Here is a 27,444-nt window from a genome sequence, read left to right as displayed (position 1 = left end):
CATCCTTCAATTCAGTCAGAGCAGCAGATCTAATGTCTGCATGACTTTAATCAACATTCAGGCTCACAGTTATTTCTTTAATCAGGGTAAAATCACTCATGTGCACAGATTAACTGACGACTGCTCATCTTAGATGTTATGGTGACGTTGCACCAATTTAATGCCATTCAGAATTATTAGAATTATTAGAATTACACTTATGAGAAAGGAAACTCCTTGAACACAAATCAGCAAGATAAGAAGTGCTAATAATGGCAGATTTTTTTTTCTTTGGGAAAAAATGTATTTGAGGGGAACTTTGTTTTAGTCTGACCTCAATCCCATCCGCTAACATGAAGGAGACGGGGTTTATGACCTATACTGCAGCCAGACACCAGGGGGCGATAGAGACGTTTTGTGGGGAGTTCTTTGGTTGTGTGTCCCTTTAAGATTCATGTAGCTTCCGGACTCCGTCACATTTACGTCACACACGGAACTGTCAAGATGGAGGACGGTAGAGAAGCTTCCACGAATTCACTTTTGAAGGATGGTAAAATGAGTTTTATCATGACAGAATTGGTGCATCGACTTTAAATACGATCGTCGATCGTTTGAAGGCATTTTATCAAAAGCTGCGAGAGTCTCGCAGGACTGTAAAAAATTCTTTAGCCAGTGAAGAAGCGACATTAACATCAATAACCTGGTTTGCATTGTTTGTACAATTCATTTGGCTAAATTAGTATTTGTGACAAAAAAAAGTAGAAACTACATTTGGTACCCATCAAGTCGCTAATTGTATAATTAGACAGTGACGTGTCTGATTATGTGCTCGCTGTCTAATATGTGAGACTGGGAGAGTTAATGGCTTGAAAACTGACTGCTGTGTTTGCAGAGTGTTATGCTGATTTCCTAGTAAAGGACTTTGATGTGAAGACATACACCGCTCAGGCCATTCACCATGCTGTAATCGCTGAACAGCTGGCCAAGCTGGCACAAGGCATCAGTCAGCTGGACAAGGAGCTACACACCCAGGTACAAATCCAGCTCACCTGGGCCACTGTTTCCCTCAGAATGCACTAATTTATAAACTTTCAGTAATAACCAGCATTCCCAAATTACTGTGAGAAAACTAAGCAGATCCAAATAGATGAACCCAGTGTAAGTTTAAATGTCTGTATCAGTGTGACAACTCAGGACGAGCGCTGGATCTATCCTGAGTTGACCTGTAGGATGTGTTGACGAATGCAAAACATGATTGCCAAAGTATTTTTGGGCAAGATGCTGGACGTCACAACAAAATTTAAGCCATTAAAAAGTTACTATTATTGTTTTAACAATAAATACCAACACTAAGGTAGTCTACTGAAATTTTAGCCACTTTAGAAGTGCTGAAAGTTAGAATCAAATAACCAGTGTTGGTCAAGTTACTTGAAAAAAGTAATCAGTAACTAATTACTGATTACTTCCCCAAAAAAGTAGTCCCTTTACTTTACTGATTACTTATTTTCAAAAGTAATTAGTTACTTGGTTAAAAACATGATTTACAACCTGAATAGGTGATAAAGCGATAGATCTTTCAGCCCAATTCTACTTTCTGCCTAATCCGTCATACAAAATGTAATCAAATGGAAAAGTCTCTTTTTAAAACTTGTTTTATTAGTTTTAATCTTTTAACTTTATGCATCAAGCAAACATTAAATTATATGCACCATTCTCTGACTGGAAGAAATTAGTTTAACATTTAAACCTATTTTCTGCACATTCCAGCACATAAAATAAAATATTTTTTTCTGTTTACACTCAGTCTTTCAAATAGATGCAAGTAAAATACAGCAGAAAATAAATAAAGTCAAAGTCTCAGCAGTCCTGTTGCTCTATTTTCACCTGTATAGCAGGCGGATGTTTGCCCTGGTCCAGGTGTGTTGTAGCGGTCAGTTGAAGAGTTTCTCTGTGAGTTTCCCATTACGTCGTAGCTACTCGGTGCTTGCTTGGAAGTTTAGGGGGTTTTTTCGCTGTAAAAAGAAGTTTTCTTCCCACGCAGTGAACAGCGGATGCTAATTAATGTTTTTGTCACTTTTTGCGGAATCAAACTCAAAGTAAGGTCAGTACTTCCATGCTTTAAACGCTGCACGCTCACACTCTCTCCCGCACTCGATATATTATCCTTTGTTGATCTGCACACAGCTGTTGCCACAACTGTCGCACTCGCTTACGTCACTGTCATGAGACCCTCACAAAAAAATCACGGTTTTAGTAACGCAGTAACGCAGCGTGCTTACGGGAAAGTAACGGTAATCTAATTACCTTTTTTTTGCAGTAGTAATCCCTTACTTTAGTCGTCACTTGAAGAAAGTAATCGGATTACAGTAACAACGCGTTACTGCTCATCTCTGAAAATAACAATGTGAATATATAAAATGTGACTAAAAGCAACTTAAATCAAACATTAATATGTCATATAAAGCACAAACAGTTACCATAACATGTGCAGTCTTCTTATATTTATGTTTATATTTTCCAGGTTGTGGCCAGACATGAAGACTTACTTGCTCAGGCTACTGGGATAGAGTCTCTGGAAGGTAAATTGCCACTTTTCCACAAGCTACTCTCATAAATTCAGATCTGTCAACTTCTTTTACAGACAAATTGATTTTTAGCAGTTTTAGGCTTCATCGTGTGAATCACTATGCCGAACAAATGCCATGCTTTGATTAGTTCAACTACAGTCAACATTTGATCATCTGTGAACGGTGGCTATTTTTAGAACTGCTGGTACTTAGGAAGGAATTAATTACTGTTATTACACCGTAAAACCACATCTGCTTTAATATTAAACTTATACTTTTCAAATGAACCTGAACTTTGATCATTAAGAGGATGGATGGGTAACATTTGCAGAAGTACTAAAGGAGTACATTCATAATGGGCTTTTCAGATGCTTGCAGTTCCTGCAGTTTACCAAAAGAAAGATCTAACATTGCTTGAAATAAGTCTGGTAACAAAGTAGCTCCAAGTTCAAAATATCCTGAAGGACTAAAATTATGATGTTGTTTTCAGGCGTCCTTCAGATGATGCAGACAAGGATTAGTGCTCTACAGGCAGCTGTTGACAGGTAAACGTGTTTGCCTCTGACTGTAGCCAGTCTATATACTGTTGATGTTAACAGGAAATATGTAGACATGTTTGGCTTAGTTCTTCACATTCACCCACTGTTTTCCTTTTACTGCCTTTAGATTTCTGTAACTGGGCATCTAGTGTGGTCTGTTAACAAAAATAACAATGAACTAAAAAAGTGTAGTGGTGAGATCAATAGAGTGAAAAGAATAAACGTCCAGAGCATCACAGTGGACCGGATACACTCTAGGTCCTTGGGAGCTGGAAACATGTCAAGCATCAATTCTAAAGGTGAGGCTGCAAAGTCGATGTCATTCTAAGCCAGTAGAAGCAAAATCGGCTCCCACCAGAGCAGATGCCAAATAGACTCGGAGGTTGAAAGAGCTGGCATGGATGCAACTCTTAATGCGCTTAATGAAGGAGGCAAAACTGAAGCTGCTCTAGCTGCAGCAAAGGTGCCAGAAGCTGCTACAGACAGTGACGATGGTAAAAGTGAAGTCGTGGTCCCCGGCCTTCCTTTATTCCCTGCTGTGTCACTGATGAAGATGTTAATGCACACTTTAGTCATGGGCAAAATGAAGACACTTAAGAACTTGACTCAGGGGACTAGATACAAACGAGCACTTTGTTCATTAGCCATTATTCTCATTCTTTCATTTTGTTAATTATCACACAGAAATGAAAACAGACCCAAACTTTTCCCTTCAGAGCTCCAACATGACACCCCTCACTCTCTCTCACACTCTGCAGTAAGACTGAGACTGTAGCCATGAAGCCTGGTATGGATCCACACAAGGATTGTCCCGTTCATAAGAAACCACACTCTTTAAAAGTTTCCTCAAAAAGCATTCCATTTATTAAAAATGCTGCATGTCTATGAACCACAAAGCTAGAGATTGCAACACTGTAATGCGCTGTTCTGAGTGCTCTTTGCATGCCGGCTCTTCCTAACGGTCCACCTCCATGCATGACACGACGGTCTTGGATTTCAGAGGAGGAGCAAGGTGGGGAGCAAACCAGGAAGAACTCTCCTATTACAACATCCAGCTGCACAGAGGACTGTGGGGAAGGCAAAGTTCAAAGCTGTGTTTAGTCAGTGTGTGTCCCAGAGGAAGTCCTTAAAAAAAGAAAATGTGTGTGGAAGAAGGGCCATTGGCTTCATAATCCAAGCTGTAGATGGTTGTGTATCCCTTGGACTACCAACGAGTTTAGCTCGATTCCCAATAATAGACAGGAAATTCCCACACCAGAGACCGCTACTCATCAGCCTCATCTCAAAGCCGCTGCTGCCAAAATACTACCTCTTGACCCAGCAGCTGAAATCCTCTCACTGCTCGTAAGGGACATTATCTGTGTCCATGAGGTCCACAGTCGGTATTATGGACCACCCCATGCACAATATGCCCAATGCCTGGACTTCTGATGGGTAGGAGACATTTGCCCACAAACCTACTGTGAACCTATTGAAGACCAGAATTCTGGAGACCGTCCAGCTCAGTTTTTTTCTGACCATGTGAGGCTTACAGGTGAGTGCGCAAACAGGCCTTCTGGAAAGCCAGTTCAGGATAACACTGGCTACCAGAGCTTTAGTCATGCCGCAGAGGATAACAGACGGGCACCGTCAGTTAAAGATGAGCTTTTTCTTCACATCATGAACACCAAAACGGCATCTGTCTAAAAACCGAGAACAAGCGAGTGTCTCACATCTCTTGGATGTGCTTTGAAAAGAAACCAAAGAAAAAAGACCACTATGTGCATGGAAAGGATCGTCAGCAGTGCTCATGCTGATCCGACAGCCGATATATGGAGCGACTGCCTCTCTCTCTCTCTCTCCCTCCTGCTGCCACTTCAATCATGAAACTGATCAATGATCAGCTGATCAGCTTTTCTGTCGTGAGTCCGTCTCTTGTTTGTTTTTGGCCCACTTTGCACCAGAAAGAGGAAACCAGCAGCTGAACAACAACAGCAGCACGTTTAAGCTTGATCAGCTGTTGTTAGGATTTATTTAATATTACTTTCTACACCAGGATCTTTTTCTACGTAGCTGACGGCTGTAACTGTGCAGGGGCGGATCTAGCAAAGTTTAGCCAGGGGGGCCGATAGGGCATGAACAGGGAAAAGGGGGCACAAAGACATTTCTTTCTTATTTAAAATGTCTAGCTTTTAATAAATAATTATCTGAATCTTACACCCAAAGTTTTAATCTGATTTAAATGTATAGAAGTCCATTACTGTATATAGTAACTGTTAAGTCTAATATGCCCTAGTAAGCTATAGTACTTTTTCCTTTGGGAAGGTACCATCTGTGCAGTCTGTAGAAGAAAGATGCTGAATCTATTTAGGCAAGGCAAGGCAAGTTTATTTGTATAGCACAATTCAACAACAAGGTGATTCAAAGTGCTTTACAGAGACATTAGAAACAAGAACAAATAAAAAGCATGATTTAAAATTGAATAAAACAAGCACATAAACGAACTAACTAATTAACAAACAAACAAACAAACAAACAAACAACAGTATATAAAATCAAAACAGATAAAATCAGAACAGTAGATAAAATCAGTAGTTAAATGTAAGTTTTGAAATTTAAGCTTAAAGTGTGGATTTGGTGCTTTATTCAAATGCAGCTGAGAACAGGTGAGTCTTCAACCTGGATTTAAATAAACTGAGTGTTTCAGCTGATCTGAGGCTTTCTGGGAGTTTGTTCCAGATATAAGGAGCATAAAAGCTGAATGCAGCGTCTCCATGTCTGGTTCTGACTCTGGGAACTGATAAAAGACCGGATCCAGATGACCTGAGGGATCTGGATGGTTCATACTGGGTCAGGAGGTCACTGATGTATTTTGGTCCTAAACCATTCAGAGCTTTATAGGCCAGCATCAGAACTTTAAAGTCTATCCTCTGACGGACAGGCAGCCAGTGTAAGGACCTCAGAGCTGGACTGATGTGGTCCACTTTTTTGGTCTTAGTGAGGACTCGAGCAGCAGAGTTCTGAATGAGCTGTAGTTGTCTGACTGATTTTTTTAGGTAGACCTGTAAAGATGCTGTTACAGTAATCAAGCCTACTAAAGATGAATGCATGGACTAGTTTTTCCAGGTCCTGTTGAGACATCAGATCTTTTATCCTTGATATATTCTTGAGGTGATAGTAAGCTGACTTTGTTATTGTCTTAATGTGTTTTTCTAAGTTTAGGTCTGCATCCATCACTACACCCAAATTTCTCGCCTGGTTTGTGGTTTTTAGATGTATAGATTGAAGTTCTCTGGTGACCTGTAATCGTTTTTCTTTGGCGCCAAAGACTATTACCTCAGTTTTGTTTTTGTTTAGCTGGAGAAAATTGTGGCACAACCAGTCATTGATTTCCTCAATGCATTTACCAAGAGCCTGTACAGGGCCTCGGTCTCCTGGTGACATTGTGATATATATTTGTGTGTCATCTGCATAGCTGTGATAGTTTATTTTGTTGTTGTTTATAATCTGTGCCAGTGGGAGCATGGAGATGTTAAACAGAAGGGGTCCCAAGATGGAACCTTGGGGAACTCCACATGTGATACTTGTCTGCTCAGATGTGAAGTTACCTATTGATACAAAGTATTTCCTGTTTTCTACATATGTTTTGAACCAGTTTAGTACAGTTCCTGAAAGACCTGTCCAGTTCTCCAGTCGTTTGAGTAATATGTTGTGGTCAACTGTATCAAATGCTGCACTGAGATCCAGCAAAACTAGGACTGACATTTTTCCACTGTCTGTATTCAGACATATGTCATTAAACACCCTCACGCAGCTCCAGCTATTTCTTGACAACAACAATCTCTATGAGAAGTTCCAGTCTGGTTTTAGAGCTCGGCATAGCACAGAAACCGCCCTACTGAGAGTTTTTAATGATTTGCTTTTAACTGTTGACTCTGGTTGTGCTGCTGTCTTAGTAACCTTGGACCTGACAGCAGCCTTCGACACTGTAGATCACAACATACTGCTAGCCCGCCTTCAACATTGTGTCGGTTTAAAGGGCACTGTCTTAAAGTTTTTCCAGTCCTATTTGAATAATAGGAGTTTTTCTGTTCACCTTGGTGAACTGTCATCTCCCAGAGCTCCTTTAACCTGTGGCGTACCTCAGGGGTCCATACTAGGCCCCCTGTTGTTTATTCTGTACTTGCTCCCTCTGGGCGATGTGCTCCGTAAACATAATGTGTCCTTCCACATCTTTGCCGATGATATTCAGATCTACCTCCCTCTGAGGTTGAACTGCAATGTTTCTTTGCAGCCGCTACTCTCCTGCTTGTCTGACATTAAGACTTGGATGACTCTTAACTTCTTACACCTTAATGAAAGCAAAACTGAAGTCATTGTGTTTGGGCTTCCTAAAGATCCCAACTTCTCTCTTGACTTTTTGGGACCCCTAACCTCCGATTGCACTTCTTCCATTAAGAGTCTTGGAGTTATTTTTGACAATGCTTTTAAACTTGATAAACAAATCAGCTCTGTAGTTAAGGGATCTTTTTATCATTTACGGATTTTAGCCAAAGTCAAGTCTTACCTTTGCAGGAACGATCTAGAAAGAGTGGTCCATGCTTTTATTACTTCACGGCTGGACTACTGTAATTCCCTCTATGCTGGCCTAGATCGTTCCTGTCTACATCGCCTTCAACTGGTGCAGAACGCTGCCGCTCGCCTGTTGACCGGTTCAAAAAAAAGAGACCACATCACTCCGGTTCTCTGCTCTCTCCACTGGCTCCCAGTTGCTTTTAGGATTGATTTTAAAATCTTACTGCTGGCTTTTAAGGTTTTAAATGGCACTGCACCTTCTTACCTGTCAGAACTCCTTAGTACTTATCGCCCCAGGAGATCTTTGAGGTCAGCCGATCTGATGCTTTTAGATGTTCCCAGGTATAAATTAAAGACAAAGGGAGAGAGGGCGTTTGCTGTGGCTGCACCCAGACTGTGGAACAGTTTACCTCCTCACGCCAGATTCTCCAAAAGCCTAGAAACTTTTAAAACTGCTCTTAAAACTCACCTCTTTTCATTGGCTTTTAGAAAGGTTTAATTTATTTGTTTATTTATTTTTTATTTTGATCAGCGAGGTGTTTTACGAAATTGTGTTCTATTGTATTTTTATCTGTATTTACTGTACAGCACTTTGGTCAGCCTTGGTTGTTTTTAAATGTGCTCTATAAATAAACTTGACTTGACTTGACTTGACTTTGGTCAGAGCGGTTTCAGTGCTGTGGTTCTGTCTAAAACCTGACTGGAAGGCATCGTAGCAATTATTCTGTTTTAAGAAGTAACTGAGCTGTTGAGAAACTGCTTTTTCAATGATCTTACTTAAAAACGGGAGATTTGAGATCGGCCTGTAGTTGTTCATTTGTGTCTTGTCAAGATTGTCCTTTTTCAGTATAGGTTTGATTACAGCAGTTTTTAGTGATTCTGGAAACACACCTGATAATAAAGAAAAGTTGACGATCTGTAACAGGTCTGACTCTAAAGTCTTTGAGACCTTTTTGAAAAAACTTGTTGGAAGGACATCTAAACAGCAGGAGGAGTTGTTCAGTTGACCTAAGATGTCCTCCAGGTCTTTGCTGTTAATAGGTTGAAACTGTTTCATGGTGTTTAAACAGTTTTTTGGTGGACACAGTACATATCCTGGATCTGCTGTTGATGTACCAATTGCTTGTCTAATTTTTTGGATTTTTTCAGTGAAGAATTTGGCAAAGTCATTGCAGGCCATGGTCGAATGAAGTTCAGCTGCCACTGACACAGGAGGGTTTGTTAGCCTGTCAACTGTAGAAAATAAGACCCGAGCATTATGGCTGTTTTTAGTGATGATGTCAGAGAAGTAGGACCTCCTTGCATTCCTCAGTTGTAAATTATAATTGTGAAGTTTCTCTTTATAAATGTCATAGTGAACCTGGAGGTTTGTTTTTCTCCATCTGCGCTCAGCTTTCCTACACTCTCTTTTTTCATTTTTCACCAGTGTGGAGTTTCTCCATGGAGACTTTTTCCTTCCAGAGATAACCTTCACCTTAATGGGAGCAATAGTGTCCATTACATTTAACATGTTAGCATTGAAGCTATTGACGAGCTCATTGACTGACCCTCTGGACAGGTCAGGTGTTAATGGGAAGACCTGGTTAAAAATTGCACTACTGTGTTCAGTTATGCACCGTTTTGTGATCACTGTTGGTGATATATTTGTGTGGGCTGAGATTTTACTTTCAAAGAAAACACAGTAATGATCAGACAGGCCCACATCAGACACAGTAACCTTTGAAATGCTCAGGCCTTTGGAGATCAGTAGGTCAAGAGTGTGTCCTCTATTATGTGTGGCCTCTGTTACATGCTGAGTCAGCCCAAAGTTGCCCAGAGTGTTACTCAGGTCTTTAGTCCCTTTGTCCTGAGGGTTGTCCACATGAATGTTAAAATCCCCAGCAATAATTACACAGTCAAAATCAACACAGATCACAGACAGCAGTTCACTGAGGTCATTAAAAAAGTCTGTGCAGTATTTGGGAGGCCTGTAAACATTAAGAAACACAACTTTGGATGGGGCCTTCAGCTGTAAAGCCACATATTCAAAAGACTGAAAACTTCCAGGAGATAGCTGCTTACATTGAAATGATTCATTAAATAAGACAGCAACCCCTCCTCCTCTCCTGCTCGCCCTGACCTCACTGATAAAACTGTAGTTAGGAGGGGTCGTCTCGATGAGAACAGCTCCACTGTTACTTTGGTCCAACCAAGTTTCAGTTAAAAACATAAAATCAAGGCTGTGCTCAGTGATTAAATCATTAATTAAAAATGTTTTCCCAGCTAGAGATCTAATGTTTAATAAAGCCAACTTAAGTGTTTTAGAGGCATTACTTGTCCCCTCGTGTTTGGGAGCAGTCTGTGGCACACAAGGTATGTTTACTATGTTTAAAGATCTTTTAGAGTGCAGCTCTCTGTGTTTTGACCAGGCCACATGTCTCCTGTCACCTAAAAGTACAGAGATTTTAAAACCTTCTAGTAAACAGGGTCCCAGCTTCTCCTGGGAAAAGTCATCACTGCCATAATCCTCGCAGCCCGGACCCTCCACACATCACGCATCAGACTGCGGAGACAGGGCATGAAGGTGGTAAAGAGGAACTAAGGGGGGCGAGGCTGGGCAATGTGACTTCGATTGCTCTGTTGAGGGTGGGGCTCGATGGCGAACCTTTGGCCGCTCTGGTGGGGGGTTTATGGGGGACAAAAAGGGATTGGGACGGGGGGTAGATCTGAGCCCAGCATTGACCCGCTCCATCATCTCCTCAGTGAATTTCAGGTGTGGGGAGGAGGGAGAAAGGGAGGGGGAGGAGGGTGATGGCCTGTCAGGGGTTTGGGGGACTGGGGAAGGTCGTGGTCCCTTGTCCTGGTCGTTGGTGTTGTTGAGAGAGTTGGAGGCAAATAGGGACCCCTCTTCTTGCCTTAGATGTCTCTCCTTTCTGAGGCTCTTCCTCAGATGCCATGGATGTCTCTCCTTTCTGAGGCTTTTCCCGGGTGGGGGCAAATGGAGCTCCTCCTCAAGGTTTCTGCTGGGCTTTGTCTGTTCTTGGAGTACTGTTTGTTCCTCTTTATGAGATAACTCCTCGTTTATCTCAGCCTTGGCACCAAGCACGGATGGATGACGTATGGAATAAAACAAGTTGGAGGTGAACAGTTTCACCCCTGACTTGTTAAAATTAAATCCATTTGCTTTGAACAGATGCCTGCGTTCCCAAAAAATATTAAAGTTGTCGATAAAGTGCACTGAGTGGTCAGCACATGCTGATATAAGCCATTTATTCAGTGTAAACAACCTGCTGAATCTCTCGTCTCCTCCTCTGACCGGCGGTACAGGTCCACTGATGAATACAGCTGCATTCAGAGAGTTTACAGTATTTAATAATCCAGTAAAGTCCCGTTTCAGAACCTCCGACTGTTGTTTGGACACATCGTTTGACCCTGTATGCAGAACAATGTTTGTCACAGTTGGATATTCATCTGCAATTTGAAGAATTCTCTCCTTCAGGTTGTTGACCATATCGTTAGGAAAGCAGAGGACTTTAGTGTTCTTACCGCACATCCTTTGTACATCCTTTACGGCAGAGTCACCCACAATCAGAGTTTCAGGCCTAGCCTTTAGCTTTCCCTGTGGCCTTTCACTTTTCAACAGATTTTCAGACCTTATTTCGCTGCTTTTAGATGGATGGTTGTCCGATATAGATCCAGGGTCCTTTGATAGTGGAGCAAATCTGTTCTGCAGTTTCACATTCAGTTGTTTTGGAGGTTTGTTGTTAACCTTCCTATTCACGGTTGTCCAGTCCTGTTTCCTCCCGTATACAGGGGTAGAAGAGCTTCTCTGTCTCGTAGGAAGTGAAGGCCAGTCGGTTTCAGAGATTTCAGCTCGCTGTGCCCTGCCTGTGATACGTCCTCCCCCTTCCAGGAGACATGATTTATGTCTTGGTTTTGCACCAAGACAGTCCAAGGGGGGATTATCACTTGAGGATTTATAATAATGCACAGAGTCTACTTTCTTGGTCATGTTATCTGTGCTCCTTAGCTGTGTACTAGCTTGCTCATCGCCATTGTTTTGAATCAAAGGCAAGGTTGTTTCATTTCCACACAGTCCATTTACCTCCACGTTTACTTCTAAGCGATGAATTTTTGTCTCCAGTACTGCAATCTTCTGCAGGAGGCTGTGGTAGTCATCTGTGGAGAGGGAAGGCATCTTGTTGCTAGTTAGCCTAGCGGTTAGCACCTTTCCAGGCTATTGAGGCTGCTCGGTGCCCAGACGCTGTAATCAGGCTTCAGCTGTGTCTAGGCCACAGACACACGGAGCGCTGAGGACAAGGTAACCATAAAATGTTGCTGTTTCTGTTAAGAACACTCTAGTCCTAATGATCTACAAGTGTCCAGAAGTTATCGCAGGTAAGCTCACACGGAAAAAAGGGAAAAAATCAGCATAAAAATCAATAAAATCAATAAAATCAATATAAGAAGCAAAGCATTCAAGAGCAAAGAGATGAAGCGTCCACACTCACAAAGGGGAGGAGCAAGCACTTTTAATTATTCTTGAAAAATAATTTATTTCTGTGCATTTTTTTTTCCAACCTGCATCAAATTAAAGTTGATTACGTCGATTAAGCATCATAAGGTGGAGGGTGGTTCCCTATTTTTTATTTATTTATTTTTGTTGTTGCTGGGAGTTTTAGAGCCCTATTAGTTAGGTTGCTTAATATTTCTGCTAAGTACTCTTTAAAATACCAGAATAGGGAGGATGGAGCAGGTTTAAGTTTATTAGATTGATCAGTTTTACTGAACTATGAAATATTTTGGGTGCAGTGTATTTTTAACAAAATAGCTTTAGTGTTTTTTTTGTTTTGTTTTTTTTAACTTGAGTATGAACTTATACAAAAAGCAGCAAGATATTAAAAAACAGTTTTATTGATTAAAAAACACATTATATCGGATTCATATCGGTATCGGCAGATATCCACTTTATGATATCGGTATCGGACATGAAAAAGTGGTATCGTGCCATCTCTAGTATTTGCCAAGTTTTGGTATCTATCATTCAGAAACCAGGGCAAATCAGGCTACTGTTTGACTGCAGAATTTGTGGATGGGATGCAGTATTCCCAAGGGAAAACAACAAAAAGGGGCAGAGATGGAGGGATTCTCTTCAGGACAGACGGGAGCTAAAGATACTGAGAATGTATATTTTGCTCCTGTTGTCAGCAGCTCAAAGTTTACCCGACCCTCATAGACAGGAGGTCAAAGTGGGTCAGTGTTTGGGAAAGCAAAAACACTGTGTGCTTTGGTACTAGCTGCTCCAGAAAGAGTCGGATACCACGGTGGGTGATTCTTTCCTCCTGGCATAGGGTGGCGCCTGGCTACATCTTTAACGAGTCAAGACGCTTTCACGTTGATGTTCACAATCATTACACAGTCCACAGGTGCTGGGGGACAAACTCTTCATCTTCTGCAGTGGCAGACATTTGCTTTTGTTTTGTATTGGTTTAAGTTAGTGTTACATCCAGGAAGCGTCAAGCTAAACTGTGCAGGAAACAGCTGTGACGGGCAGATGAAGGCACGTGGTCAGGCGCTGATTGAAGGAGAACTTGATTTTCTTTGATGTTTTAGATATCATTGGATTCTGTTTATTTAATCGTGAGAACCGATGACTAGTATTGAAATTCAGTCGACTGTGCGGCATTGCCACAGATTGTAATAAAACATGGAAACTCACCTTGACTAATGTAACAAACCTCAGCCTGTATGCACATTCCAAAAGCTGGTGTGAGGTTCCAGGTTGTTCCAGGTTGTTCCAGGTTGTTCCAGGTACAGTTTTTGCTGCAGTACAGCTCTATCTGTCTGATCTAACACTGATGTCCTTCCAGGATAAGGACAAAGATTGTTGAGCCATACAACAAGATTGTGGCCAGGATCACTCAGCTCGCCAGGCTGCAGGTAAGTTGAATATCATGTCATTTGTGAATAAATGATTGAGTGTCATTTGAAAAGATAGATGACAACTCTTTACGTGACAGTTTGAGTGAAAAACCTTTGAAAACCCAGAGAGACCACGGTGCAGACGAGAAGGTCGGCTTTTGTTGGCCTGAACTCCGAGCTGCTGTTTGTGCAGCTCTGTGAGAACACGGCGCTCCACGCCTCCTGCTCGTGCAGACGAGGAAACTCAGGGTTAAATATTGATGAAACAACAGCTGTAAAAAGGTCAGCGTGTTTCAGGAGTCCCTCTGGGGCTGATGCCTCTGTGTTGTGCATGTCAGCTGTTTTGTGCTTCTAGTATGAGACTCAGCAGCTGTCAGTGAGACAGTGTGGGATCATCTACAACATCTGAGTGCAAAGGTTAAATAAAACAGTTCTCAGCAGATTTATTTTAGTAGTTTTATTTGTAAAAGGGTGACATTTTACAAAGTCTGATAATTTGCATAGACTGTATAAAACATTTTAAACTGCACACTCATTGGCTATTGGCTTGTCAATGACAAGTCCAGGCCAGTCAGCGTGCGGTTTTACAGTTAAGTGGAATTATGCCGCTCCACTCCAGGGCCCGTCCGTCTGCCTGCAGTGAGCTCTGTGGTCAGATGGAGGCAGTATAGAGAGGATGTCCTGCAGCCGGTCTGTGGGGCGCCCCTGCTGTTGTTGGTCTGAGAGCCAAGTTCAGTGTTAAACGGTGTCAGCGCTGCCGCTGTCTGTGCTTTTCATGGTTTATTTTGGTTGTTGAAGTTTTTTCACGGTTTCCCCAGTGACTGACCGAAAAGTGTACGCAGATACGTTTCCCATTTAAGATCTGTTTTTCTTTATCACAACCAGTTTTCTTTTAAAACCAAGATGGAGATGGTGTAAGCACTCATCTCCAGCCTTCAAAACTGGACGTGAGCAGCCAATAGGTGACATCACAGTAGCTCCATCTGCTATTCTACTTTTTGATTATACCGACTCCACGCTGTGTCTGTTCTTTGAGTCATTGTGCTTCAGCAACGGTTCACATAAGTAGATAGTTGTAGCACATTGGTGATAAACCATTGATCACAATTCAAACAGTGTCACAGACAGGAGACAGGCTTGCTGGCTTACTGAGCATTTGACAGGTTCAAGGTTCTTTATTTGTCACATGCATAGTTATACAAGTATAACACACAGTGAAATGTAGCCTGACACGCTCCTCGACATGTGCAAAAATTGGGGGGGTGTAGAGGAAGAACATTATATGTATGTATATATATATATATATATATATATATATATACATATACACATACATATACACACATATATATATATATATATAAAAAACACCCAGCACGCCCCTGCGGGCGGTTTATCCTTCAAGCTCGGGTCCTCTACCAGAGGCCTGGGAGCTTGAGGGTCCTGCGCAGTATCTTAGCTGTTCCCAGGACTGCGCTCTTCTGGACAGAGATCTCCGATGTTGTTCCCGGGATCTGCTGGAGCCACTCGCCTAGCTTGGGAGTCACCGCACCTAGTGCTCCGATTACCACGGGGACCACCGTTACCTTCACCCTCCACATCCTCTCGAGCTCTTCTCTGAGCCCTTGGTATTTCTCCAGCTTCTCGTGTTCCTTCTTCCTGATATTGCTGTCATTCGGAACCGCTACATCGATCACTACGGCCGTCTTCTTCTGTTTGTCTACCACCACTATGTCCGGTTGGTTAGCCACCACCATTTTGTCCGTCTGTATCTGGAAGTCCCACAGGATCTTAGCTCGGTCATTCTCCACCACCCTTGGGGGCATCTCCCATTTTGACCTCGGGACTTCTAGGTTATACTCGGCACAGATGTTCCTGTACACTATGCCGGCCACTTGGTTATGGCGTTCCATGTATGCCTTGCCTGCTAGCATCTTGCACCCTGCTGTTATGTGCTGGATTGTCTCTGGGGCATCTTTACACAGCCTGCACCTGGGGTCTTGCCTGGTGTGATAGACCCCAGCCTCTATGGATCTTGTACTCAGAGCTTGTTCTTGTGCTGCCATGATTAGTGCCTCTGTGCTGTCTTTCAGTCCAGCTTTGTCCAGCCACTGGTAGGATTTCTGGATATCAGCCACCTCCTCTATCTGCCGGTGGTACATACCGTGCAGGGGCCTGTCCTTCCATGATGGTTCCTCGTCTCCCTCCTCTTTCTTGGGTTTCTGCTGCCTGAGGTATTCACTGAGCACTCGGTCAGTTGGGGCCATCTTCCCAATGTATTCTTGGATGTTCCTTGTCTCATCCTGGACTGTGGTGCTGACACTCACCAGTCCCCGGCCCCCTTCCTTCCGCTTAGCGTACAGCCTCAGGGTGCTGGACTTGGGGTGAAACCCTCCATGCATGGTCAGGAGCTTTCTTGTCTTTATGTCAGTGGCTTCTATCTCCTCCTTTGGCCAGCCTATTACCCCAGCAGGGTACCTGATCACGGGCAGGGCGTATGTGTTGATGGCCCGGATCTTGTTCTTACCATTCAGCTGACTCCTCAGGACTTGCCTGACCCTCTGCAGGTACTTGGTGGTTGCAGCCTTTCTAGCGGCCTCTTCATGGTTCCCATTTGCCTGCAGGATCCCCAGGTACTTGTAACTGTCCTCTATGTCTGCAATGTTGCCTTCTGGTAGTTCAATCCCCTCAGTTCTGACTACCTTCCCTCTCTTTGTTACCATCCGACTACACTTCTCCAGTCCGAACGACATTCCAATGTCATTGCTGTATAGCCTGGTAGTGTGGATCAGTGAATCGATGTCTCGTTCACTCTTGGCATACAGCTTGATGTCATCCATGTACAGGAGGTGGCTGACAACTGCTCCGTTCCGTAGTCGGTATCCGTAGCCAGTCTTGTTAATGATCTCACTGAGGGGGTTCAGGCCTATGCAGAACAGCAGTGGGGACAGAGCATCTCCTTGGTAGATCCCGCACTTGATGGTAACTTGTGCTATGGGCTTGGAGTTGGCCTCTAGTGTTGTACGCCACATCCCCATTGAGTTCCTGATGAAGGCTCTTAGGGTCCCATTGATCTTGTACAATTCTAGGCATTCCAGTATCCAGCTGTGGGGCATTGAGTCATAGGCCTTCTTGTAATCAATCCAGGCAGTGCACAGGTTGGTCAGTCTGGTCTTGCAGTCTCGGCTGATTGTTCTGTCTACCAGTAGCTGGTGTTTTGCACCTCTGGTATTCTTGCCAATTCCTTTCTGTGTCCCGCTCATGTATTGACCCATGTGCCTGTTCATCTTAGCCGATATGATGCCTGACAGGAGCTTCCATGTAGTACTGAGGCAGGTTATTGTCGGTAGTTGGAGGGGACCGGTCCCTTCTTGGGGTCCTTGGGGATCAGGACCGTCCGGCCTTCAGTTAGCCATTCCGGGTGTCTCTCGTTAACTAGCAGCTGGTTCATTTGTGCTGCCAGACGCTCGTGGAGTGCAGTCAGCTTCTTCAGCCAGTAGGCGTGAACCATGTCGGGCCCTGGTGCTGTCCAACTCTTCATACTGGAGACCCTTTCTTGGATATCTGCCACTGTGATGGTTACTGGACCCTGTTCAGGGAGGTCGCTGTGGTCTGCCCTCAGATCCACTAGCCACTGAGCATTGCCGTTATGGGTTGCATCCTTCTCCCATATGCTCTTCCAGTATTGCTCCGTCTCCAGCCTTGGTGGTGCTGTTCTCTTATTGTTCCCTTGCCACTGAGAGTACACCTTTGCTGGTTCTGTGGAGAACAGCTGGTTTATTCTCCTGCCTTCTATCTCTCTGGTGTACCTCCTCAAGCGGCTGGCCAAGGCTGTGAGTCTTTGCTTGGCAGTTTCCAAGGCCTCAGGTATGGACAGCTTGCTGTATTTCTTAGGCACCTTATTTGTCGCACCCTTCTGCAACTCTGTTAGTTGGCTAACCTCCCTCCGTGCTACTTTGATCTTGCCCTCTAGCCTCCTTCTCCATGGAGGGTACTGCCCCTTGTGGCTGTTCAACTTGTAGCCAAGCATCTCACTGATCACTGCTGCCGTATTGTAGATCAGCTTGTTAGTGTCGGTAATCGTGGTTGTAGGTATTGCCCGTAGTGCTGCATTAACATCATCTAGCAGACCTTCTGAGGGTACTTCACGTAATCTTGGTAACCGGCTGTGGGGGATCCAGGTTTCAAGCTTGGCCATGATCCTATTTTTCAGGTCAGTTCCTCTCGCACTCAACGATCCTTCTCCTATCGCACTTGGGGCTATGTACCCAATCTCGGGTGGGGGTGATGATATCTCCCCCCTGACCTGGCGTCCTGACTCCTCCTTGCCGTAGCATTTGTGTTGTACCTCGTCAATCTCTAGCTGTGAGAGCAGTCCCTTCTTTCGAATGTTGGAACACTGAGCTACTAGTTGTTTCGCCGTCATTGTGGATGTTGGGTATCGAAGAATCCATAGGTCCCTCATCCTATTCATGTAGCCCCTTCCGCCGGGGTTACTTGCGTAGTAGCATTCCAACAACGCCCTGTTTTCGTCCCTTGCCCACCGATGCCTTCTTGTTCCAGTAGCCCACTTTTCGTCAGGGTGCCCTGGTTCCTCAACACCTGACGCGGACCTTGTTGATCCGGGCGACGTCCGAGCCGGCATGCCTTCATATTTATCTGTCTCGCTCATGTCTGCGGTAGGCTTGCTTAGCATAGGGGGGTCTAGCCTTAGGACCCTTACTGGATACAGACGCCCCAGGCAGGAATCGAACTTGCGATCCTCTGTTCCAAAGGCGTGTAGTTTAACCACTACGCTATCCAGCTATATATATATATATATATATATATTTATTTATTTATTTTAGGGGTGCAACGATACACAAAATTCACGGTTCGGTTCGATACTTTGGTGTCACGGTTCGATATTTTTTCGATACAAAAAAAATGTTCATGCCTTTTTAATTTGTCATTTATTAAAATTATAAATATATTTTAACTCAAAAGTACAGTTTTTAAATTTAACCCCTAACCCTTGTGCGTGTTTTTTATTTTGACAGCGAATGCGCACCTGCGGACCACTTATGTGCAGCCCTGGTTATTTAGCTCGTCATATCGCAGCCACAGAAATTATTTTGTCCATGAAACCATAAAGCTGCACTTTCTTTTTGCCTTATAGTCTGATTTGTCATAACTTCTCCGTTTTGTGGTAAGCTTTTCTTTGGCTGTCACTTCTTCACCCTGACCTGTCTTATTTGGCTCAGCAGAACTGAAATGCTTTTACACACACACTCACATAAGCTCAGCGATTCTCTGCGCGATCAACCTCTCACATGTGTAAGCTGCGGGAGATTTCACTTGTCATGTTTGCATAGTAAGCTAACGATTAATAAGACGATGTCAGAGGAATTGGTGCACAAATTATCATCACTCACAGATCAGTGCTGTCGCTCTCTATACATAGTTCGCACGATTGCAAAGTGAAAGCAAAAAAACAAGCGCAAATTCAAACGCGACTTCAATATGTCACATATTGACAGTGGCTCACCGATGCCAATGACATAATTACCCAGCTACATTTCTGAAAGAATGCAAAAGCATTGACGTATATTTTTCCTACAATAGCCCGACGGGCAGGGCAGAGATAGATTTTGGTAGCCCGACTGAAAAAAATCGCTAGCTCCGGGACGTCGGGCTAGCGATATTGCAAGCCCTGTATCTGATTGAGGAATCACTCATCTTTGGAAAAGAGAGTTTATTACAGAGAAATGTCTCTTTCCAAAATAAAAGCTATACTATCCGCTTCTTCTGGGCTATATTCTCAGCAGCATAAGGAGAATCATGTGCTAACAGCTGTCTAAATGACTCGGCTAAAGTTAGTAGCATGCTTGCTTTTTTTTGTCTGCTTCCACTTGTCTTTGCACTAGGATGATGTCGGCGTAAATGTGCAGTCATATTCGTCGTGTTCCCACTAGTGCTTTCAGGTTAATCTCGTTGAAATGACCTTAACGCCACAACACGGCAAATCTCCGTTAACGAGCTACTGCCGATCGCTCCGTGCATGGGGCTAGACGGCCAACACGTTAACGAGCTAACTGCGCTAACACACTAGTTCACACCAATGTAATTGAGCATTGCATGGCACATCCAACATACTGTTTTACTTTAGTCCATGACTCGCTTACCTTCAGGGTCATACGTCACATGAAAACCAAAATAACTTTTTTGCTTTCACTTTGCAATCGTGCGAACTATGTATAGAGAGCGACAGCACTGATCTGTGAGTGATGATAATTTGTGCACCAATTCCTCTGACATCGTCTTATTAATCGTTAGCTTACTATGCAAACATGACAAGTGAAATCTCCTGCAGCAAGCTTAAACATGTGAGAGGTTGATCGCGCAGAGAATCGCTGAGCTTATGTGAGTGCGTGTGTAAAAGCATTTCAGTTCTGCTGAGCCAAATAAGACAGGTCAGGGTGAAGAAGTGACAGCCAAAGAAAAGCTTACCACAAAACGGAGAAGTTATGACAAATCAGACTATAAGGCAAAAAGAAAGTGCAGCTTTATGGTTTATATGGACAAAATAATTTCTGTGGCTGCGATATGACGAGCTAAATAACCAGGGCTGCACATAAGTGGTCCGCAGGTGCGCATTCGCTGTCAAAATAAAAAACATGCACAAGGGTTAGGGTTAAATTTAAAAACTGTACTTTTGAGTTAGAATATATATTTATAATTTTAATAAATGACAAATTAAAAATGCATGAACATTTTTTTGTATCGAAAAAATATCGAACTGTGACACCAAAGTATTGAACCGAACCGTGAATTTTGTGTATCGTTGCACCCCTAAAAAAAAAAAAAAAAAAAATATATATATATATATATATATATATATATATGAGAGAGAGCAGCTGGATAGCGTAGTGGTTAGACTACACGCCTTTGGAACAGAGGATCGCAAGTTCGATTCCTGCCTGGGGCGTCTGTATCCAGTAAGGGTCCTAAGGCTAGACCCCCTATGCTAAGCGAGCCTACCGCAGACATGAGCGAGACAAATAAACATGAAGGCATGCCGGCTCGGACGTCGCCCGGATCAACAAGGTCCGCGTCAGGTGTTGAGGAACCAGGGCACCCTGACGAAAAGTGGGCTACTGGAACAAGAAGGCATCGGTGGGCAAGAGACGAAAACAGGGCGTTGTTGGAATGCTACTACGCAAGTAACCCCGGCGGAAGGGGCTACATGAATAGGATGAGGGACCTATGGATTCTTCGATACCCAACATCCACAATGACGGTGAGACAACTAGTAGCTCAGTGTTCCAACATTCGAAAGAAGGGACTGCTCTCACAGCTAGAGATTGACGAGGTACAACACAAATGCTACGGCAAGGAGGAGTCAGGACGCCAGGTCAGGGGGGCGATATCATCACCCCCACCCGAGATTGGGTACATAGCCCCAAGTGCGATAGGAGAAGGATCGTTGAGTGCGAGAGGAACTGACCTGAAAAATAGGATCATGGCCAAGCTTGGAACCTGGATCCCCCGTAGCCGGTTACCAAGATTACGTGAAGTACCCTCAGAAGGTCTGCTAGATGATGTTAATGCAGCACTACGGGCAATACCTACAACCACAATTACCGACACTAACAAGCTGATCTACAATACGGCAGCAGTGATCAGTGAGATGCTTGGCCACAAGTTGAACAGCGACAAGGGGCAGTACCCTCCATGGAGAAGGAGGCTAGAGGGCAAGATCAAAGTAGCACGGAGGGAGGTTAGCCAACTAACGGAGTTGCAGAAAGGTGCGACAAATAAGGTGCCTAAGAAATACAGCAAGCTGTCCATACCTGAGGCCTTGGAAACTGCCAAGCAAAGACTCACAGCCTTGGCCAGCCGCTTGAGGAGGTACACCAGAGAGATAGAAGGCAGGAGAATAAACCAGCTGTTCTCCACAGAACCAGCAAAGGTGTACTCTCAGTGGCAAGGGGACAATAAGAGAACAGCACCACCAAGGCTGGAGACGGAGCAATACTGGAAGAGCATATGGGAGAAGGATGCAACCCATAACGGCAATGCTCAGTGGCTAGAGGATCTGAGGGCAGACCACAGCGACCTCCCTGAACAGGGTCCAGTAACCATCACAGTGGCAGATATCCAAGAAAGGGTCTCCAGTATGAAGAGTTGGACAGCACCAGGGCCCGACATGGTTCACGCCTACTGGCTGAAGAAGCTGACTGCACTCCACGAGCGTCTGGCAGCACAAATGAACCAGCTGCTAGTTAACGAGAGACACCCGGAATGGCTAACTGAAGGCCGGACGGTCCTGATCCCCAAGGACCCCAAGAAGGGACCGGTCCCCTCCAACTACCGACCAATAACCTGCCTCAGTACTACATGGAAGCTCCTGTCAGGCATCATATCGGCTAAGATGAACAGGCACATGGGTCAATACATGAGCGGGACACAGAAAGGAATTGGCAAGAATACCAGAGGCGCAAAACACCAGCTACTGGTAGACAGAACAATCAGCCGAGACTGCAAGACCAGACTGACCAACCTGTGCACTGCCTGGATTGATTACAAGAAGGCCTATGACTCAATGTCCCACAGCTGGATACTGGAATGCCTAGAATTGTACAAGATCAATGGGACCCTAAGAGCCTTCATCAGGAACTCAATGGGGATGTGGCGTACAACATTAGAGGCCGACTCCAAGCCCATAGCACAAGTCACCATCAAGTGCGGGATCTACCAAGGAGATGCTCTGTCCCCACTGCTGTTCTGCATAGGCCTGAACCCCCTCAGTGAGATCATTAACAAGACTGGCTACGGATACCGACTACGGAACGGAGCAGTTGTCAGCCACCTCCTGTACATGGATGACATCAAGCTGTATGCCAAGAGTGAACGAGACATCGATTCACTGATCCACACTACCAGGCTATACAGCAATGACATTGGAATGTCGTTCGGACTGGAGAAGTGTAGTCGGATGGTATCAAAGAGAGGGAAGGTAGTCAGAACTGAGGGGATTGAACTACCAGAAGGCAACATTGCAGACATAGAGGACAGTTACAAGTACCTGGGGATCCCGCAGGCAAATGGGAACCATGAAGAGGCCGCTAGAAAGGTTGCAACCACCAAGTACCTGCAGAGGGTCAGGCAAGTCCTGAGGAGTCAGCTGAATGGTAAGAACAAGATCCGGGCCATCAACACGTATGCCCTGCCCGTGATCAGGTACCCTGCTGGGGTAATAGGCTGGCCAAAGGAGGAGATAGAAGCCACTGACATAAAGACAAGAAAGCTCCTTACCATGCATGGAGGGTTTCACCCCAAGTCCAGCACCCTGAGGCTGTACGCTAAGCGGAAAGAAGGGGGCCGGGGACTGGTGAGTGTCAGCACCACAGTCCAGGATGAGACAAGGAACATCCAAGAATACATTGGGAAGATGGCCCCAACTGACCGAGTGCTCAGTGAATACCTCAGGCAGCAGAAACCCAAGAAAGAGGAGGGAAACGAGGAACCATCATGGAAGGACAGGCCCCTGCACGGTATGTACCACCGGCAGATAGAGGAGGTGGCTGATATCCAGAAATCCTACCAGTGGCTGGACAAAGCTGGACTGAAAGACAGCACAGAGGCACTAATCATGGCAGCACAAGAACAAGCTCTGAGCACAAGATCCATAGAGGCTGGGGTCTATCACACCAGGCAAGACCCCAGGTGCAGGCTGTGTAAAGATGCCCCAGAGACAATCCAGCACATAACAGCAGGGTGCAAGATGCTAGCAGGCAAGGCATACATGGAACGCCATAACCAAGTGGCCGGCATAGTGTACAGGAACATCTGTGCCGAGTATAACCTGGAAGTCCCGAGGTCAAAATGGGAGATGCCCCCAAGGGTGGTGGAGAATGACCGAGCTAAGATCCTGTGGGACTTCCAGATACAGACGGACAAAATGGTGGTGGCTAACCAACCGGACATAGTGGTGGTAGACAAACAGAAGAAGACGGCCGTAGTGATCGATGTAGCGGTTCCGAATGACAGCAATATCAGGAAGAAGGAACACGAGAAGCTGGAGAAATACCAAGGGCTCAGAGAAGAGCTCGAGAGGATGTGGAGGGTGAAGGTAACGGTGGTCCCCGTGGTAATCGGAGCACTAGGTGCGGTGACTCCCAAGCTAGGCAAGTGGCTCCAGCAGATCCCGGGAACAACATCGGAGATCTCTGTCCAGAAGAGCGCAGTCCTGGGAACAGCTAAGATACTGCGCAGGACCCTCAAGCTCCCAGGCCTCTGGTAGAGGACCCGAGCTTGAAGGATAAACCGCCCGCAGGGGCGTGCTGGGTGTTTTTTTTTGTTTTTTTATATATATATATATATATATATATATATAATAGTCCGGCATCTCCTGGTGTAGGTGTCCTGAAGCGGGGGGAGAGCAATCCTGCAGCAGCGTTCTGCTGTACGGATCACTCTCTGGAGAGATTTTTGGTCCTTCACACAGCTGTTCCCGAACCACGATGTCATGTTCTGTGTGAGGATGCTCTCCACAGCACCTGTATAGAAAATCCTGAGGATCTTTGGAGAGACCCTGAACTTCCTCAGTTGTCGTAGGTGATACAGGCGCTGCCTAGCCTTTTTGGTCTGGACCTGAATGTGGGCAGCCCATGTCAGGTCTGAGGAGATGTGGACACCAAGATACTTGAAGGACTGCACCCTCTCCACTGGAGCTCCATTGATGATAATGGGCTTGTAGTCTCTGTGCTGACCCCTTCTGAAGTCCACCACCAGCTCCTTGGTCTTGCTGACGTTCAGCTGGAGGTGGTTGTCCTGGCACCACAATGCCAGATTCTCCACTTCGTCCATGTAGGCCGCCTCATCGTTGTTGGAGATGGCACCCAACACCACTGTGTCGTCAGCAATCTTCACAATGGTGTTGGAGCCGTGGGTGGCCACACAGTCTGAAGTGTAGAGGGAGTAGAGCAGTGGCGAGAGGACACATCCCTGAGGTGCTCCTGTGTTGATGGTGATGCTGTTGGAGAAGCACCTGCCCACCCTCACCACCTGAGTTCTGCCAGTGAGGAAGTCCAACACCCATGCACACAGACGGCTGTTAAGTCCCAGATCCCTCAGCTTTGTGAACAGTCTGCAGGGCACTATTGTGTTAAACGCTGAACTGTAATCAACAAACAGCATTCGCACATAGTTACCCTGTTTCTTGTCCACGTGGCTGAGAGTGGTGTGTAGGACGTGGGCGATGGCATCCTCTGTGGATCTGTTGGATCTGTAGGCGAACTGCAGCGGATCTGTGGTGTCTGGGATGGAGGAGGAGATGATGTTCTTCAGCAGCCTCTCAAACACCTTCATTACTACCGAGGTCAGTGCAACTGGCCGGTAATCGTTCAGGGATGAGGGTTTGCTGTTCTTGGGCACAGGGATGATGGTGGATCTTTTGAAGCATGTGGGGACCACAGCCTTCGCCAGGGACTCGTTGAAGATGTAAGTGAACACACCTGCTAGCTGGTCAGCACAGCAGCGCAGCAGACGGCCGGTGATGCCGTCTTCCTCGTTAATTGCAGTGCTAATGCACTGAAACACAGCTTGGAAACCTTGCCGTGGCGCTCTGTGGTTGTGCATCCAACATCAGCGGGGATGAGAGAGCTTGGTCTCCTGCTTTCTGATTGACTGACCTCCACTTCTTACCCCAGCTGCAAGTGCAAGATTAGCAACAAAGTCCAAGAAAAAGAAGTGTTGCAGAAGTTGTGAAGGCGCAGAATATGTGAATTTGTGATTTGGGAGGACTCGTATTTACTGGTTTGAGACGTTGCAATCGCAGAGTTGTGGCTGTAATAAGTAAAAATAATTAAACATGAGTAAAACTTTCTAAATATAAGTCTACACATTATTTTTTTCTGTAACAAAAAAGTTTACATTTTTCACCCCACACACTCTCACTTAACTAACAATTAAATGCAGTTTATTTGCAGTTTATACATCAGAAACTAGGGCTGTGCAATATGACCAAAATCTCATGATATAAGACGTTTCTCATCCCGATAACGCATGAAATTTGCTTTGTATTTACTACACGGCGTGCTGCAGGGAAAAGCCTGTTCTAACGTTTCAGTCCAAGGTTTATTTTGAGCACCTGACGGCTTTTTGCTTCTCATCCATAAACTCTCTCCACACTCTGTCACGTGATTCTTGCATAGGTGGTTGAACAGGTTTGCCATGTTTAAGTCTGAGCTGGGACTGGTTTCCTGCATAATTTGCAGAGTACAGTTTTCTGGTCCATGTCAGACTTTTCATAACCAAACCATATCCGTGCTACAGAGGGATCCCCTCATTTAGGAATAAGGTCCTTGATTTGTTTGGACTGGTCCTTCTGTTTGGAGCTGCCTGGTTCTGCCTCGTCTTCACTGGTCATGCTGGGATTCTCTGCATCCACATGGTGACCATCCAAACAATGAACAAATATTGAGTAAACGGTTTATTTTGCGACACCACAAAACAAACAATAGTGTATAGTATGAAACAATAGATGTTTTAATTTCATCACTTGATATATGTCGTCATATCGCACAGAAACCATTTAATGCGATATGAAAATGAGAAGCATACTGGAAACATGTTGTTCTTGACTGCTTTTTTGCCGTGTCTCAATTAATGGAATTAGTTGTGTAATTCTCAGTTCTTGTTTACGTCAGTCGTCTCAACACCTCCCTTCTTCACTGCTGCAGGGTGCCTGTGACCTTCTGCGGAGGATCATTCGCATCTTGTATCTGAGCAAGAGGCTTCAGGGACAGCTGCAAGGAGGCAGCAGGGAGATCACCAAGGCGGCTCAGAGCCTTAACGAGCTTGGTAAGGACATGCATGTCTATCATAGAACAACTGTTACATAAGCAGCTGTGTGTTTTTCACAACTCAGATCTACTCAACACCTAGAACACCGGTAACTTTAAAGCCTTTTTCCACTAATACCTACTCAAGTCCGCTCGGCACGACTCAGCTTGGTTTTTGGGTTTTCCATTAGGTGGTAGTACCTTGTATTTGATACCAGCTACTTTTTTAGTACCTGCTTGGCCAAGTAAAGTCAACAGACTGCATGCGACTGATTGGCTAGTCAGCTGCGTCAATGAGTGGTGAGAGGATCTCGTTCACGAAAATCAAAACAGTCGCTTTTGAACGAGAAAAATGGCTACAGAGAAAAACAACAGCGTAGTCCCGAAGACAAACACACCACAGACCAAGCAGCAGGTATATCATCGCAGCGTGTCACAATATTCACCTTGTTGTTGAGTGGAAAAGGCAATGAAGTGTTACTTTCTTTAGGTTAGACTTGAAACAGACAGGTTTTTATTAACACAGACAATCAAAGAAGATCCATCCATCCATCCATTCGCTTCCGCTTATCCTTTTCAGGGTCGCGGGGGGCGCTGGAGCTTATCCCAGCTGTCATAGGGCGAGAGGCGGGGTACACCCTGGACAGGTTGCCAGTCTGTCGCAGGGCCAACACACAGGGACAGACAACCATTCACACTCACATTCACACCTAGTGACAATTTGGATTAATCAATTAACCTATCCCCACAAGCTGCATGTCTTTGGACGGTGGGAGGAAGCTGGAGTACCCGGAGAGAACCCGGGTACTCCGGGTTCTCTCATTTCTCATCAAAGAAGATGAAATGAACAAATATGTAGACATGTAATGTCATATTCAGGGGCTACCTCGATTTGTTTGGACTGAATATGTAGACGTTTAATTTTCCTGTGAAAACATCAGCAGGTTGCACTTTTAGGAGGTTTTTCCTTGGTTAACATATCTATAAGTTTGGAAACGGCTGAACTCTCGGCGCTTCGATGTTCAGGGTTAGATGTGATATTGTAATGAACCCTGCAGCATAAAAGTATTTTTGGTC

At 44.7% G+C, this 27,444-nt stretch overlaps 1 protein-coding gene across 1 annotated transcript in view; it reads left to right on the top strand.

The window, feature by feature from the left end:
- The first annotated feature begins 474 nt into the window (after nt 1–474).
- The window catches only part of cog5 (component of oligomeric golgi complex 5), an 84,639-nt gene continuing 57,669 nt past the window's right edge, over nt 475–27,444 (top strand). Inside the window, exons 1-6 of the mRNA XM_085376837.1 lie at nt 475–529; nt 872–1,011; nt 2,501–2,558; nt 3,037–3,091; nt 13,489–13,558; nt 26,266–26,386. Of these exons, the coding sequence (XP_085232963.1) occupies nt 484–529; nt 872–1,011; nt 2,501–2,558; nt 3,037–3,091; nt 13,489–13,558; nt 26,266–26,386 (490 nt within the window). The 5' untranslated portion in view covers nt 475–483. The remainder of the gene's footprint in view (nt 530–871; nt 1,012–2,500; nt 2,559–3,036; nt 3,092–13,488; nt 13,559–26,265; nt 26,387–27,444) is intronic.

The sequence above is a fragment of the Diplotaxodon limnothrissa genome, linkage group LG17 (assembly GCF_057381915.1).
Source record: "Diplotaxodon limnothrissa isolate DT_005_m linkage group LG17, D_limnothrissa_male_GT1.1, whole genome shotgun sequence".
In the NCBI taxonomy this organism is placed as follows: domain Eukaryota; kingdom Metazoa; phylum Chordata; class Actinopteri; order Cichliformes; family Cichlidae; genus Diplotaxodon; species Diplotaxodon limnothrissa.
The sequence above is the reverse complement of the archived record's forward strand: the minus strand, read 5'-3'. Positions and strand labels throughout refer to the sequence as shown.